This window comes from Branchiostoma floridae, chromosome 1 (assembly GCF_000003815.2).
Source record: "Branchiostoma floridae strain S238N-H82 chromosome 1, Bfl_VNyyK, whole genome shotgun sequence".
NCBI lineage: Eukaryota > Metazoa > Chordata > Leptocardii > Amphioxiformes > Branchiostomatidae > Branchiostoma > Branchiostoma floridae.
Window position 1 is genome coordinate 21,169,341 of NC_049979.1, and position 13,987 is coordinate 21,183,327.

The 13,987-nt window shown below is 39.2% G+C and overlaps 1 protein-coding gene across 1 annotated transcript in view; it reads left to right on the forward strand.

Moving 5' to 3' along the window:
- The window catches only part of LOC118415113 (sushi, von Willebrand factor type A, EGF and pentraxin domain-containing protein 1-like), a gene marked incomplete at its 3' end in the record, with an annotated part of 22,864 nt that overhangs the window by 1,226 nt on the left and 7,651 nt on the right, over positions 1 to 13,987 (forward strand). Inside the window, exons 3-25 of the mRNA XM_035819510.1 lie at positions 2 to 136; positions 676 to 843; positions 1,520 to 1,690; positions 2,613 to 2,786; positions 3,256 to 3,426; positions 3,964 to 4,134; positions 4,477 to 4,647; positions 5,066 to 5,173; positions 5,384 to 5,554; positions 6,027 to 6,197; positions 6,606 to 6,776; positions 7,319 to 7,495; positions 8,503 to 8,652; positions 8,998 to 9,168; positions 9,705 to 9,875; positions 10,247 to 10,393; positions 10,722 to 10,759; positions 10,924 to 11,155; positions 11,631 to 11,801; positions 12,001 to 12,171; positions 12,529 to 12,699; positions 13,453 to 13,626; positions 13,904 to 13,977. Coding sequence (XP_035675403.1) covers positions 2 to 136; positions 676 to 843; positions 1,520 to 1,690; positions 2,613 to 2,786; positions 3,256 to 3,426; positions 3,964 to 4,134; positions 4,477 to 4,647; positions 5,066 to 5,173; positions 5,384 to 5,554; positions 6,027 to 6,197; positions 6,606 to 6,776; positions 7,319 to 7,495; positions 8,503 to 8,652; positions 8,998 to 9,168; positions 9,705 to 9,875; positions 10,247 to 10,393; positions 10,722 to 10,759; positions 10,924 to 11,155; positions 11,631 to 11,801; positions 12,001 to 12,171; positions 12,529 to 12,699; positions 13,453 to 13,626; positions 13,904 to 13,977 — 3,629 coding nt within the window. The remainder of the gene's footprint in view (position 1; positions 137 to 675; positions 844 to 1,519; positions 1,691 to 2,612; positions 2,787 to 3,255; positions 3,427 to 3,963; positions 4,135 to 4,476; positions 4,648 to 5,065; positions 5,174 to 5,383; positions 5,555 to 6,026; positions 6,198 to 6,605; positions 6,777 to 7,318; positions 7,496 to 8,502; positions 8,653 to 8,997; positions 9,169 to 9,704; positions 9,876 to 10,246; positions 10,394 to 10,721; positions 10,760 to 10,923; positions 11,156 to 11,630; positions 11,802 to 12,000; positions 12,172 to 12,528; positions 12,700 to 13,452; positions 13,627 to 13,903; positions 13,978 to 13,987) is intronic.

Here is a 13,987-nt window from a genome sequence, read left to right on the forward strand (position 1 = left end):
ATGGGGAATGCATGGAGAAACCGGTACCTGAGCGAGGTGCAGTTCATCTGTAATGATGGTTACCAGCTGGTTGGCAGCACCACCCTCACCTGCCAGGGTGACCAGACATGGAGTGGACCGGTGCCGAACTGTAGCCGTAAGTTACTGTAAATTGATCTATTTTTGGATCGACTTTAATAATCTTGCGGTTAGAGGGAAAAGGTGATTTTTGATGGGTTTTATGTTCACAATTAAACAATTCTCTATCATTGTAGTAATACAATGGAAGAATGTATCTGAAGTGTTATGATTTTGAACAAATATAAAAACCTCTGAGAACATAAACAGTACTGTGTTGTTTGCCCAGTTTTTTTCTGTCAGTAGGTAATCTTCTTCAATTTGCCTAATATTAATTGATACATGAAAAATAAACTATGAAGTATTCATCTGCAATGTCAACTCTACTGATTCCCCAAAATGATGTTATCAAGGCCTTCTCAAGACTAAATATATGACATGTATATTTGAAGCGTAACATTAAAGCGTAATTAAATTCACCATATTTTTTCTCAAGAGGTGTCCTTGGGGGAACAGCATAATTTTTGTAAGGGAGTTGACGTTATCCAAAGACATATAACCTTCAAGTTACATCAGTACTGTACTTTATGTCTTTAAAAATGTGGTACATACTTTCAGCGGCGCAGTGCCCCGCCTTGCAACTGATCAATGGCTTTATAATTGGAGGAACTGTGCTTGGTACCACGGCCAGCTGTGGCTGTGACCCTGGGTACCTCCTGATTGGTCCAGCCACCACCACCTGCCTAAGCACTGCTACGTGGAGTGCTGCAACTCCTACATGCACAAGTGAGCACCACACGATAGAATCTCATAGTACAGTACAATAACTGCTCTCTCAGGGAAGGAGAAAAAAGGTTGTAACTATGTTGTTCTGTTAAGTCCCTGTCACACAGTGACAAACATTGGACGTATTTGTTGGTCACCTGAAAGTCAAGAAATGACTCCAGCATATGTTTCACCGAAAAATTACCCCATCACCTTGGACAGGCTTACGGATCTGCAAACACTGGCTGATCTCTAATGTTAGAAATAATGCAATAATCAAGAAAACACCGAGCGTATTACTGCCAAAACTGTCCTCCTCAGGATAACTGAGAATCCAATTGTTTAGAGCATGTGACCTTCCAGGACTCTTCTGAAGCATTGCGAGCAATCTGGTCCTCATGTTCTCCTGAAATTTGGAGTGTCCATGCTTGCTGTTTTGAAAAAAAATCCTTCTCAACAACAAAACTAAATTATATATTTAGATATTTAGTTTCAACATCTTTACACATTCTCTGTGAGAGCTAATATGATGTTCATAAGAAAGATAAATCCTTCTTCATATAACGACATGCTATGCAGTTCTGGTTGCTACTGAGTTAAAGTGTGTAATGTTACATGTATGCAGATCTACACTGTACTAAGAGTTTTTGCTTACTGACGTGGTTGAATGCATCAATCGCAACATTTTCTTTACTAGTAAAGACCTGTCAGCCACTTCCGGCTCCAAACCATGGGATAGTGACTGGTGGGAACAACTACGGGGATGTGGCCACATTCGCCTGTGATCCAGGCTACGAATTAATAGGGAGCTCCGCCCAGACTTGCCAAGACAATGAGCATTGGTCAGGCCCTCCACCATACTGTTTAAGTACGTATAGTCACTCACTTCTGTATTTAGACTTTGTAGAGCAATAACCAACTAGAGTTCGGTGACCTCATACCTCCATGAAATGCAATTGACTAACACATAAACATAATCTATGCATGATGTTGTTCATCATTGACTAACGTACACATGTCACAATTATATTGGCATCATTAATCATAAAGTCTTTTTGTAATTTTTACATAAATTATACAAACAAGTTCCTCATTTCCATATTTGGTTTCTGCTTATATTCCACCTATCATAATTAACAAGTGTTATATTTATTGAAGTCCAGTTCTACAAACAATGGAATTATACAATTTCCTCATTAATTATGCGAATTAAGTCCTCATTTGCATAAATGCATATCATTATGAACATCTTTGCCCAAGCTACCTGCATGCCTAAAATGATGCCAATCCGTCAATCCTTTCTGCAGTTATCCTCTTTAGAATGTCTTGACAAAAATGCCCCTGCAGTTCCAAATTAAATGGTAGGGAGCTGAAACCTGCCCCACTTTGTCATGACACTGCAAGCTATCTACCAGTCAGTGGTCAGTGGCCAGCCATCTAACTATGGTTAAAACCAACAGTGAGAAAACTGATCAAACCCTGCATGTTATCTATTAATTTTGAGAAACTCTGTATATATGGAGGATATTATGTTGAACTTGGTAGAAATTTCATCATCATCTTCTTTTGTTGATTGAATATGGAACAATATATTTTACCATCTTCTTTAGGAAATATTTTGAATATTTGAGTTATTTACTTTCGTTTCAAAATAAAACTGCCTCTAAATGCCAGACAACCCAGAACATTGTATCTCTGATACTGTCATAGCTGGAAACTTATCAGGTGTGACAAAAACCTGATTATGGTATGTGATATCCAATTCATTTGACTGTACAATTACTTAAAAGGAATGGAATGTGCCACACTGGATGCACCCGTGCATGGGTCCATCAGTGGGACAAGCTACGTCGGTGATACTGTGACCTTCTCCTGCGACACTGGGTACGAGATTACCAGCGGTTCCATCTCACGGACCTGTCAATCAACTAGGACTTGGACGGGCACACAACCAACTTGTACAAGTAGGCAAACCTGTTTTACATACTAATGATTGAACTTTGAGGCTTAGATCCTCCAATGCCTAGTGACACAAATGACAGCAAGCTTTTCCTACTCTGCGATTTTGGTTTCTTCCCTCTTGGCTAGCCCCCAGTTGGTAGAGGTAACTTTACAGCATATCTCCAGGTTAGTTTTGATTGACATCTATATAATTTACATTATCAATGTGTGACAGCAGTTTTGTTGACAACATTCAATATGTAGATGCTCATGCATAGTTTGCTTCATCTTAGCTTAAGGGAATACAGGTAATATTCATCATTTCCCATATAGTGCTGTTCTTGCTTTCTTCTTCTTTACCCTGTGTCACGTAAATATACGAGTCAGATTATGTTTGATATTGTGCATATTATCAAAGGAATGATTGATGCTGACATCCAAAATGTGAACATCACAATCAGATTGACATCACGATTTACCTTTTTTCAACAGAAATAAAATGCCCTACTGTGAGTGCCCCAGCCAATGGTAACATGGTGGGAAGTATAGAGTTTGGTGACCAGCTACAGTTCTCCTGTAGTCTTGGTCATCAGCTCATCGGTAGCAGCACACTAACGTGCCAGGCTGACCAGACGTGGGATGTGACAGTGCCAACGTGCAGTCGTAAGTAACCTCGCTACTAATTCTCACCTCTTAAAGCAATAAAGATATGTAGAACAGTTAATTGTGTATTTGAGGTATATAGAGAGCAACTTTTGGAATTTGCCATAATTTTATTTTGCAAAACTCCTTCAATTTCCATATATATCTTTTGAATATGTGAGATGAGGAAAATGTTCCAATGGTCAAAACATGAAAAAAATTGAGACTTTGTCGTAAGATTACAAACTAAACAAAGTAGGTTCTGTAAAGTGCGAGACGTTTCAGATAGCATCCACTATGTGTCATCAGTGACTAAAATTTCTTTTCAATTTTCAGTCATTTTTTTTAAACGTCCAACTCTTTAAGGAACCTATCCATTTGATTGTGATGTTGTATCACATCCTAACTAAAAGTCCAGCCCTCTTCAACCTTTGCTCTCATGTTTTGCCAACTCTATGTTTTAGTGGTATGTAGATGACGCTTTCCTTTGCAAATGAAAAGAAAGCCACTATTATAGTAATAATAAAATGATGAAAGAAACGTATTCTTTTCTCTTAGCCGTTCAGTGCGCACCACTACAATGTCCACAGAATGGACAAGTCAGCGGTGGCAGCTCCTATGGGGACACAAACACCTACACTTGTGACATTGGGTACCTTCTGTTTGGTGACAGCACCACAGACTGCCTCAGTACAGGAACTTGGAGTTCACAGCCACCACAATGCATACGTAAGTCACACGGGGTACCTGATGTTTTATGATGAAAAGATGTTGCAATGTGGGATTCCATCATGTTTTTAGGTTATATCATAACATATCATCTTGTAATATTTAGTTTGTACCATTGTTTTTTTTAGCACATTGAAAAGCAAAACAAGTTACCCCTGTAAGAGCATAACACATTTAATATAACTGTGTCTCTCTTACACAGATTCTGTCCTTGGTGCTGAACTGGTTATTAGCATACAAAATACTCTTATATAAACACGTAGGCTGTAATAAGTGTTAAATTGAATAACCTATCACTATCAGCATGGTTACAGACTGAATTTTATTGTTTCTGTCCATTAGTGAAAACCTGCCCCCCACTGACAGCCCCCAATCACGGCAGTGTGGTTGGTGGGAACAACTACGGGGATGTGGCCCACTACGCCTGCGACCCAGGCTATGACCTTGTCGGGACACCATCACGGATCTGTCAGGACAACCAGTTCTGGAGTGGAACAGCACCATCTTGTATTAGTATGTTCAATGTCATGTATTTGCTTGTGCCAAAGACACATAAAGTGCTATTCTTCTCTATTGCTTTAATTTAGCTCTAGCTATTTTGGCCCCCCAAACAGTTGGTGACAATCAATTTTGCTTGCACAGTCAAGTAGATTGATTAAAGGCTAATTTATTTATTTGTTTACAAACAGTCAGGGCTGCCCAACTAGCCATGATCTATTGCCAAGGGCTAAGCCTAAAAACCCAAAAAGGCTAATTAAATGCTTACTGAATTGGCAGTTCATGTTTTTTTCTTCATCAAGTTACAAAGTTTACTAAACAAACGCTATAAATGATTTAGTGATACAGTAACAATGACTTACCTTAGTTCATCACAACATAGGATGTAGATGCAGCAATAGTCTTTTTCTAACACTAAACCTATTGTATATAGAAATGGAGTGTGCAATCCTGTACCCACCTACTCATGGGACAGTCAACGGCACCAACTTTGTTGGGGACACTGTGACCTTTGCCTGTGACCCTGGGTACGAGATCACTGGTACCTCCAACAGAACCTGTCTATCAACACTGGACTGGTCTGGAAAACAACCAATTTGCACAAGTGAGCTTCAATTTCTATTTTTGCTTTTTGTGTGCATATATTTAGTTCCAAGTTGGATACCACATTGTGCAGAGAGATACAATGAATTAACAAATGACTGTTTCCATCTGTGACATTCATAACATGTTCCTTATCATACATTCACAGAGATACAGTGTCCGCTCTTCAGTGCTCTAGCAAACGGACATATGATAGGTGGTGATAACTACGAAGACCAGTTACAGTTCCACTGTAGCGCCGGCTATCAGCTGGTTGGAAGCTTCACACTAACTTGTCAGGCTGACCAAACATGGAGTGACGTAGCCCCAACCTGCACTCGTGAGTTACTTTACCATTCCTCAGCTAGTCCATATGAAAACTAGTATCATGTTATTGGCGAAAACAAACAAACAAGTTAGGGGCTTAATTTGTGTTGAAATTGATCGACATGTCATGGAGTTAAGAAATAAGCTGAGCCTGTAAGTAAATGGAATAATTCCCAAAGTACAAAGTATAAAGTCTAATGATTGAGGTTCAGACTGGTCCAGATTGGAACACTGGTATCACAGAACAATACAGTACAGAAACAGTATTAACTACCTATTTTGCATACAATATTAAAGTCTTGCAGAAAATGAGTGATTGCCACGTCCTCTCAGTAAAAAAAATACACAATTTTATCTGCTTATCTGATATTGTCATCACCAGTAACAGTTGGTTTTTATGGCTTCTTTTTACCATATCGTAAATATTGTATTGGATTTGACACTGTGAAAATCATTTTCAGTAACCATATTTCCTTTTGCATCAGGAATCCAGTGCCCTGCTGTCCAGGCTCCACTGAATGGTGCTGTGAGTGGGGGTAACTTCTTTGGCAACACGGCAACCTACACCTGTGATGTTGGGTACCTCCTGATTGGTCAAAGTACCAGTACATGCCTTAGCACAGGCATCTGGAGCAGTCAGGCTCCTCAGTGCACATGTAAGTCCATATTACTATATATTAATGTCAAAGTATAACAATATCAGAGACATTTATTTTTTTGACCAAAATTAATATTCCCAGTTCTTAGTTGAATTTCGTAAGTTTATCACTACTAGTCTGTTTCCATTGAATCATATTCAATCGTTAAGGCTCCATCCCTCATGTGTTGCCAAAGACGTTTTCCAGTATAGTTTCTTTAGTCGCTGTTAGTTTCTAAGAGTGTTACCAATGGTTGTCAAGTAGAACATGCATCAGAAACGTGTATCGTGAATACATGATCCTATCTGCTTGTTGACATTGTCATTGATATTGTTGCATTTTATGGTTTGTCTTATTGATGAAGCCACTTCAAAAATTTGCAGTTGAATATCAATGCATCACCGACAAAAATGTTTCTTATTTTAGTGAAGACCTGCCAGCCACTGACAGTTCCAGACCACGGCACAATGACGGGTGGAAACAACTATGGAAATGTCGTCACCTACGCCTGCGATGTCGGCTATGAACTGATAGGAAACCCCACCCAGACATGTCAGGACAACCAACAATGGACTAGTTCCCCACCAACTTGTCAAAGTATGCATGGTTTAATAGTTGTTATATTTGAAATATCAACCCCCACCAAACTCCGTCTGCTTTGTCCGCACAAAAAATCCACTTTGCCCGGTCGTTCCTCTTCGTCCTTATTGGAAATCTGTTTGTCCCCACCCTTCTGCTTTGTCCCTAATGGCCGCCATTCCATGGCACTGCTTATCGTTGACAGGAAAAGTATTAAGAAAGAAATAATAATGGTATACTAACAGACTCTGTCCTTGGTACTGAACTATGTTTTAACATGAAATGCTTTATCTAAAGACAATTCAATCTCTACAACTTTTTAGACAAAATATCTGTTGTTCATCCAGCTGAATATTGTTTACTTGGATGTCCAACTTCCATGTATGACATGCTTTACTTAGTGACATAGAATACGTCATGATATTATTTACTTTTGAATCATTTCCTTTCAGCAAAGAAAGTCTGTATGGTACCTTATGTGGAAGAGCACATTTTGTTTTTTTTATTGCCATATGTGGCTAAACATATTCTGACTTTATTTGTCGATTCTGATTTTTAAGAGGTCCAGTGTGCCCCTCTGAGTGCGCCAGCGTATGCAACCATGTCGGGAACGGGAAATGAGTACGGGGACACCATGCACTTCACCTGTTTGGCGGGACACACCCTGACAGCGGGAGACACTGACCGAACTTGTCAAGCTGATGGCATGTGGAGTGGTCTTCAGCCTTCTTGTACAGGTATAAATACTACTTAATTTTTGAAATTAGTATTTGGTGTGTTTCAGTGACATCCAACGAAGCTTTACTATTGGACATAATGTCTTGGGCATTTTCTACTGCATCAATAAAAACATGATGTAATGTCAACTCTATGTAATTCTGCCAGTAGGTATCCTAAGGCTGCAAAAACAATACACCCAAAAAATACAAAATGCTTGACAGAGGTCTTCTTGAAAATATCTGGAACACCTGGATATTCAATTGAAAGGATGCAATTGGGGATCTGGAGATGCTGCATCGTTAGATCTTTTCTTTTTTTTTATACAAAAAATGAATGTATGCCTACCTTCTCGACCATAAAAAGACCCCACAAAAACAAGCGATAAACTCCCCAATTCGGGCAGAGGGAGCTCGCAAGATTTTTTGTCCTTCTTCTATCTCTGTCAAGAGGACACATGTAATCTTTGAATGCTGATTGGTTTTTTGAAGGTCACTGATTGTTTGTTAGAAGAGAACTACGGTTTAACGTTTAAGTCAAAGTAAATTATATCGGCCGGCCTAAGTTTTTATTTAGATAGTCTTAGGGTGCCTAGTGGAATTATGAAAAACTTATGTTACATGTTCTTCATTCATCATTCTATCTAATTCTCAGTAACTCTTATTCTGGAATCTAAAGAATGTATAGGTCTTAAAAGCACAATGATTTCAAACAGAAAAGACTGCATGTTGTGCAGTAATGATATGAAACATGTCACGTTGTTATTTGATTTCTTGTTGTTTTATTTCATGTCGTTATCATTATCTCTTGACTTTGTTATTTAGCGTTTTGTAGCCATGTATGTGTGTCCTTATTTTGTTTATGTACATGAGAAGAAGACCTCGATAAGGAGGGTCTGCTTTCCGTCTCATCCTCTTTAAAGAAATCTGAATAAAAAAAAAACTTTGTAGATGCCCTAAAAACATTACATGGAAGGTTTTGTCTTAAGATGTTGTTTTATCAGCTTTAAATTTATTCCCACTTGCAGTGAATGAATGTCCCCAACTTGATACACCTACTAATGGCCAGGTTTATGGCAATAATGCCTACACTGGTATGATGGTCTTCTTCTGTAATGACGGATATGAACTGGTCGGTGATCCTGTGCGACAGTGCAACTCGGTCGATGGCACATGGAGTGGGACTCAGCCAACTTGTCAAAGTACTCGTCTATAATTCTTATCAAATTATTATAGAAATTTTGATAGAAAGCAACTATCATTCATGTATGCGCACGCTGCTTTGTACTGCATGTAAGGTTTGCAATGTACAACTGACTTGACTTTGTCCTAACCAGTGAAAAGTTGTGTCTGTGTTATAAGAAATGAGCATGTTGCGATAGGCTAAATTTCTGTTCAATGTTTTGATACAATTATCATACACCTTACACACATATCTTCATCATGCCATTATGGCATTATTTCTTTCTTTTCAATCATGTGGCTTTCACTTGACGTTGTCTTTTTTGTGATATCCTAAACAGGGAAAGAGTGTCCCACACTTTCAACACCCAGTAACGGTTTTATGTCTGGCGCAAACTTCTATGGCGACCAGGTGACCTTCACATGTCATTCTGGGTACGAAATCTCCGGAAGTGCGGTCTTAACCTGTCAGATGAACCAACAGTGGAACGGAACCCAGCCGACATGTGAACGTGAGCAACACTTACCTTGAATTTGTTGTGCCACTTAAATTTGAATTCCACAGGTTAGATTAGAATGATTATCTAACTTGTACCTCCTGGTCCTAAGGGATGTTATTATGATCATGATAAAGGTAGACCCATATCATTTTTCAAGCCATAGGGTTAGTAGGCTATTATCCACTGTGTCAAGGGCACTTTTACCTCCCCAACTGAAATCAGGCACTTTTCAAAAGGACACAACATCTAGCCAGGAGTGTCATTTCATCTCCTGTCCGCTAGCCTTGTCACTCTGAAGAATCTGATAGAAAAAATTATCTACAAAGTATAAATGTACAAGACCAATTAGCAGGAAATTGTGAAAAATATCACGTCTACCTAGTTTTGAATGTTGTCACTATTGTTATCATTTTGCTTGTCTTTGAGTTTTTTTTCATAAATGATACTTGAATCCCCATTTTACTTCATGTTTTCCCAATTTTCCAAAGATGTCAAAAGCCATGCTGGTATCAATGCTTTTTTTCATTCCCTTACCCTATACACATCAGGGATCCATTGCCCACCATTGAGTCCCATAGCTAATGGACAGATGAGTGGAGGTCATCTGTTTGGTGACCAGGTCATGTTTGTGTGCAACTCTGGCTACGAGCTCAGCGGCAGTCCCTCTCGGACATGTCAGGCAGATGGAACATGGTCGGGAATACAGCCAGTTTGTGACCGTAAGTTTGGAATGCGGAAATCCATAGATTATTTGAGGATGATGTTGACATGCATTTCCTGAAATGAGTCTTGACGTAAAAACAAAGATGAACTGTAGCAACTCAAAACATGCTAGCCAAAATGTTTATATGTTCAAGTTCTTCAATAAGATGCAAACATTTTAGATGGATGAACAAAAGAACATTAAGGTAAATACTGGATAATGCTGTAAATCTTGACACATTCACGGAAGTTTAATTTGCAAATATGTGTTTAAATTGTATCACTACTACTAAAATATTCCAATAACAAACACAGTGAAAACGTCCTCTTCCCTCCTACATCAAAATTGAAATTACAGTGACTGATTTGATATTATGGTTGCTTCAAGGCGTGGTATGCCCAGACACGTCACCCCCAGCCCACGGTTCAGTGACTGGAGGGCTGTATCTCGGTGACACGGCAACATACTCCTGTGACCCTGGGTATGAACTACATGGAAGTGCCGCCCAGATATGCCAGGCCGACCAAAGATGGAGTGGGACACAGCCAACATGTCTCAGTAAATATTTGGATTTATTTCTTAGGACATTATTATTATTGTAAGATTGTTGTACAATTGAAAACTGAAAGTGTTCCTGGGATATTGGGCCATATGTGCTGCAAAATTCAGCCGTCTTGTAATGGAAATTGCTGGCTTGTAAACATTTTCATGCTTGAAAACTCAACATCATCAATATATATTACAACATATAACAAATGATACTAAACATGATCTGAAAAGTTTATCTGTTGACAATAGCAGTTTTTTTTGTGGGTACCTTCCCATATTGCTTTTGCTCCATTTCTTCTCCTTCTCCAAACAGAGAAGGTCAATGAACTGTACCAGACTACTGTCACCATGGTTGCTGTCAAAGAAGCAGACATGACGTAATGTTAGATTACACTATGTACAAAAACATGTAGCAACTGGCTTGGCTTGTGAAACTAAATGTAGCATCACAATGACAAATTTTGTGCATGAACTGAAGGTTCAATAATCTGAAGGTTAAAACAAAAGGGCTGTAGATATTTTTGTATTGTATTGTTAACTGTAATAACCCGTCTGCTATATTTTTTCTGATGTTAGGAAAACCATGCTCGACTTTGGACCCCCCTCTGAATGGTAAAGTCAATGGCTCCAACCTCTATGGAGACACGGTAACCTTCACCTGCAATGTTGGGTTCGACTTGGTGGGTGACCAGACAAGGACCTGTCAGAGTGACCAGCAGTGGAGTGGAACACAGCCATACTGTCAAAGTAAGTTAATCTCACCTAAAAGTACCGACAATAATCCCATCAACCAATGACCCCATACTTGGTACCATGGTGGTGATTGGTTGTCCATAGCTCTGTATAATGTTTAACATATGTTGATTGGTCCATTCTGATCATTTAATACCATTTGTGTCCTTGGTACTGAATGGATAGTAGCAATTAAGAGGAAGGGTTCCCATTGTATCTATTTGCGCAAGGTAACAGTTACTCAAGCAGATGGATAAGATTTAGAAGCAATGCTACATTATTACCAGTGCCCATTATTACCCTGTTCTTGGTGCTGATTGGCTGGTCATGGTTAGTCTTCTGAGATTGGCTGATTGGCTCTCTTCATGGCAGTAAGTGGTATCCCTCTCCTTGGTGCTGAAAGGTTGGTGAAGTTGCACCTCAGTGCTGGGCATCTCGGAGGATAATTTTTTAGTTTACTAGTAACCGCTTACCCTAAGTGTCCATGCAGAACAAGACTGCGGCCAGCTGCCAACCCCAAGCCACGGCGCCTGGTCAGGCGGGACTCACTATGGCAACCAGGTGACCTTCACATGTGATCCTGGGTACGAGATCGTTGGAAGTGCGACATTGACCTGTCAGGAGAATCAGCAGTGGAGCGGAGCTCCACCCACATGTACACGTGAGTACTCTTGTTTAAGATATTGCAAGTCTATAACTATGCAAAATTTTTATGCTGAAATAGACAGTTTGATGTAACTTGCTCAATATGTACCGCATTATACCAATAATGCTCCCAATGACAGTGTTTCCAAAGTTGCTAGTTGAGAGAATTATTTGTATTCTGACTGACAGCTGCCATCTGTCTCTTTTGAAAACAGTGATAACATGTCTGGGCCTTAATGCACCAAGCAACGGTCAGATGAGTGGCAGCTCCTCTTACGGAGACCAAGTGACGTTTGCATGCAATGTCGGGTACAGTCTTAGCGGAAGCCCCTCACGTACCTGTATGGCGGACGGAACATGGTCAGGAGTCCAACCAGTCTGTAACCGTAAGTGTAGTCCCAACTTGAAAGGATACTTTCTACTTTTACTTATGTTTATAGTGCCCATGACACGAAATGCAACAGTTTCTGATTATAAACCTGCTACACCATAAACCATCATTTAATTGATGATTAATGTACAAATTTTCCTTCTCCATTTTTTAAAACCTTTTACTATCAATTTTCTTCGAACAGTGACTATTTATTAAAGGTAGAGAACGTACCTCCAAATTTTACCATCAAAAGTCGTATTTTTGCTTCCTGTTGATCAAATCATAGATTTAATGAAATAACGTCTTTTCCTTGCTGCAGTCATCCTCCATTCAGTAAACATGACATATTTTCATTCTTTGCTATTTTCAGACATGAAGTGCCCTGACCTGGTAGCACCACTGCATGGATCTCAGAGTGGAGGAACATATGTTGGCGACACTGTGACGTTCTCCTGTGATACTGGGTATGAACTTGTCGGGACGCCTGACCAGACATGTGACGTGACTCAAACCTGGAGCAATGCAACACCAACATGCACAAGTAAGAATAATTGATTATACATGGTAACATGAATGATGCATACTGTTAATGGTTGTTTTTTGTTTAAGGTTTCCTACCTGGTTAAATTGGCATTGTTTTCTCATCAATGAATTAAGAAAGAATTGAATTGTAACAAATATTGCTAGATTGGCATGAACTATTTTGGATACGATTCGAACATCCTGATATTTACTAATTATCTGTAGTTATTAATTTTTTCTAATTAGATGAAAACAATTATTCTCTAATAACTACAGATCACTAGAAGATATCAAGATGTGCAAACGTGTTGTAGCTTTCATCATTATACACATTAAAACATATGGCCAAAATTTATCATATTTAGAATTCTTTCATGCCCGTCTTTCAATATCAGTTACAACTCTATTATTTCTTAATGAATTACTGAGAAATGAATGGAAGGTCAAAATACCTATTTGACCAGGTAGAAACCTTAGCCATCTAGTTGCCAAGCATCGCTTAGCTACTACAAACTCAGGTGAAAAGATTGACCCAAAGCATGCAGAAGGATGTGTTATGCAAATTATCAGGCTGTTGCAGTTTCTAAGTTTGTTAAACAAATATTTAAAAAAATAGCAAGTGCTGCAAAATAATATAAAGGTACCTTTTTCTTACATTTACATTATACCTCAAGAGTCATTATTGTAGTACAGCATAATATGGCAAAATACAAAATTGGTATACTTGATTACTGACAGTGACCCTGTTTTCTTGATTGTACTTTAATATCAGGAGTGGCCTGCCAGACGCTGGACCCTCCCACCAATGGTATAATAAACGTAATCAGTAACCTGTATGGAGGCGCAGTGACATTCGACTGCGATGTGGGTTACCAGCTCGTAGGCAGTCCAATATTGACCTGTCAGAGCGACAAGCAGTGGAGTGGGTCACCACCTAGCTGTCAAAGTAAGAAAGACTCCTTACATAATATTTAGAAATAGTCTCATCGATGCTACCAATATGTGGATGCTAGATGTAATTCGCAAGCAAGAAATGGCAATGTAGGAGTTGAGGTGCTAGACCCAGTGTATCATCAAGATGATCAATTTTTTTCTCAATGATTTAATGGTTTCTCACAAGAACATTTCATAAGAAGAAGTTTGAGATTGTTGTGTAATATCTCTCATATGAAGTACATATAGGTATGTACAGACTGACTTGTACTACTGGCTTTATCATCTAGAAATACAGTGCCCACCACTGACATCACCAGCATTTGGTTGGCAGCTTCGCACCCAGTACTCCTATGGGGACCAAGTGACATTCG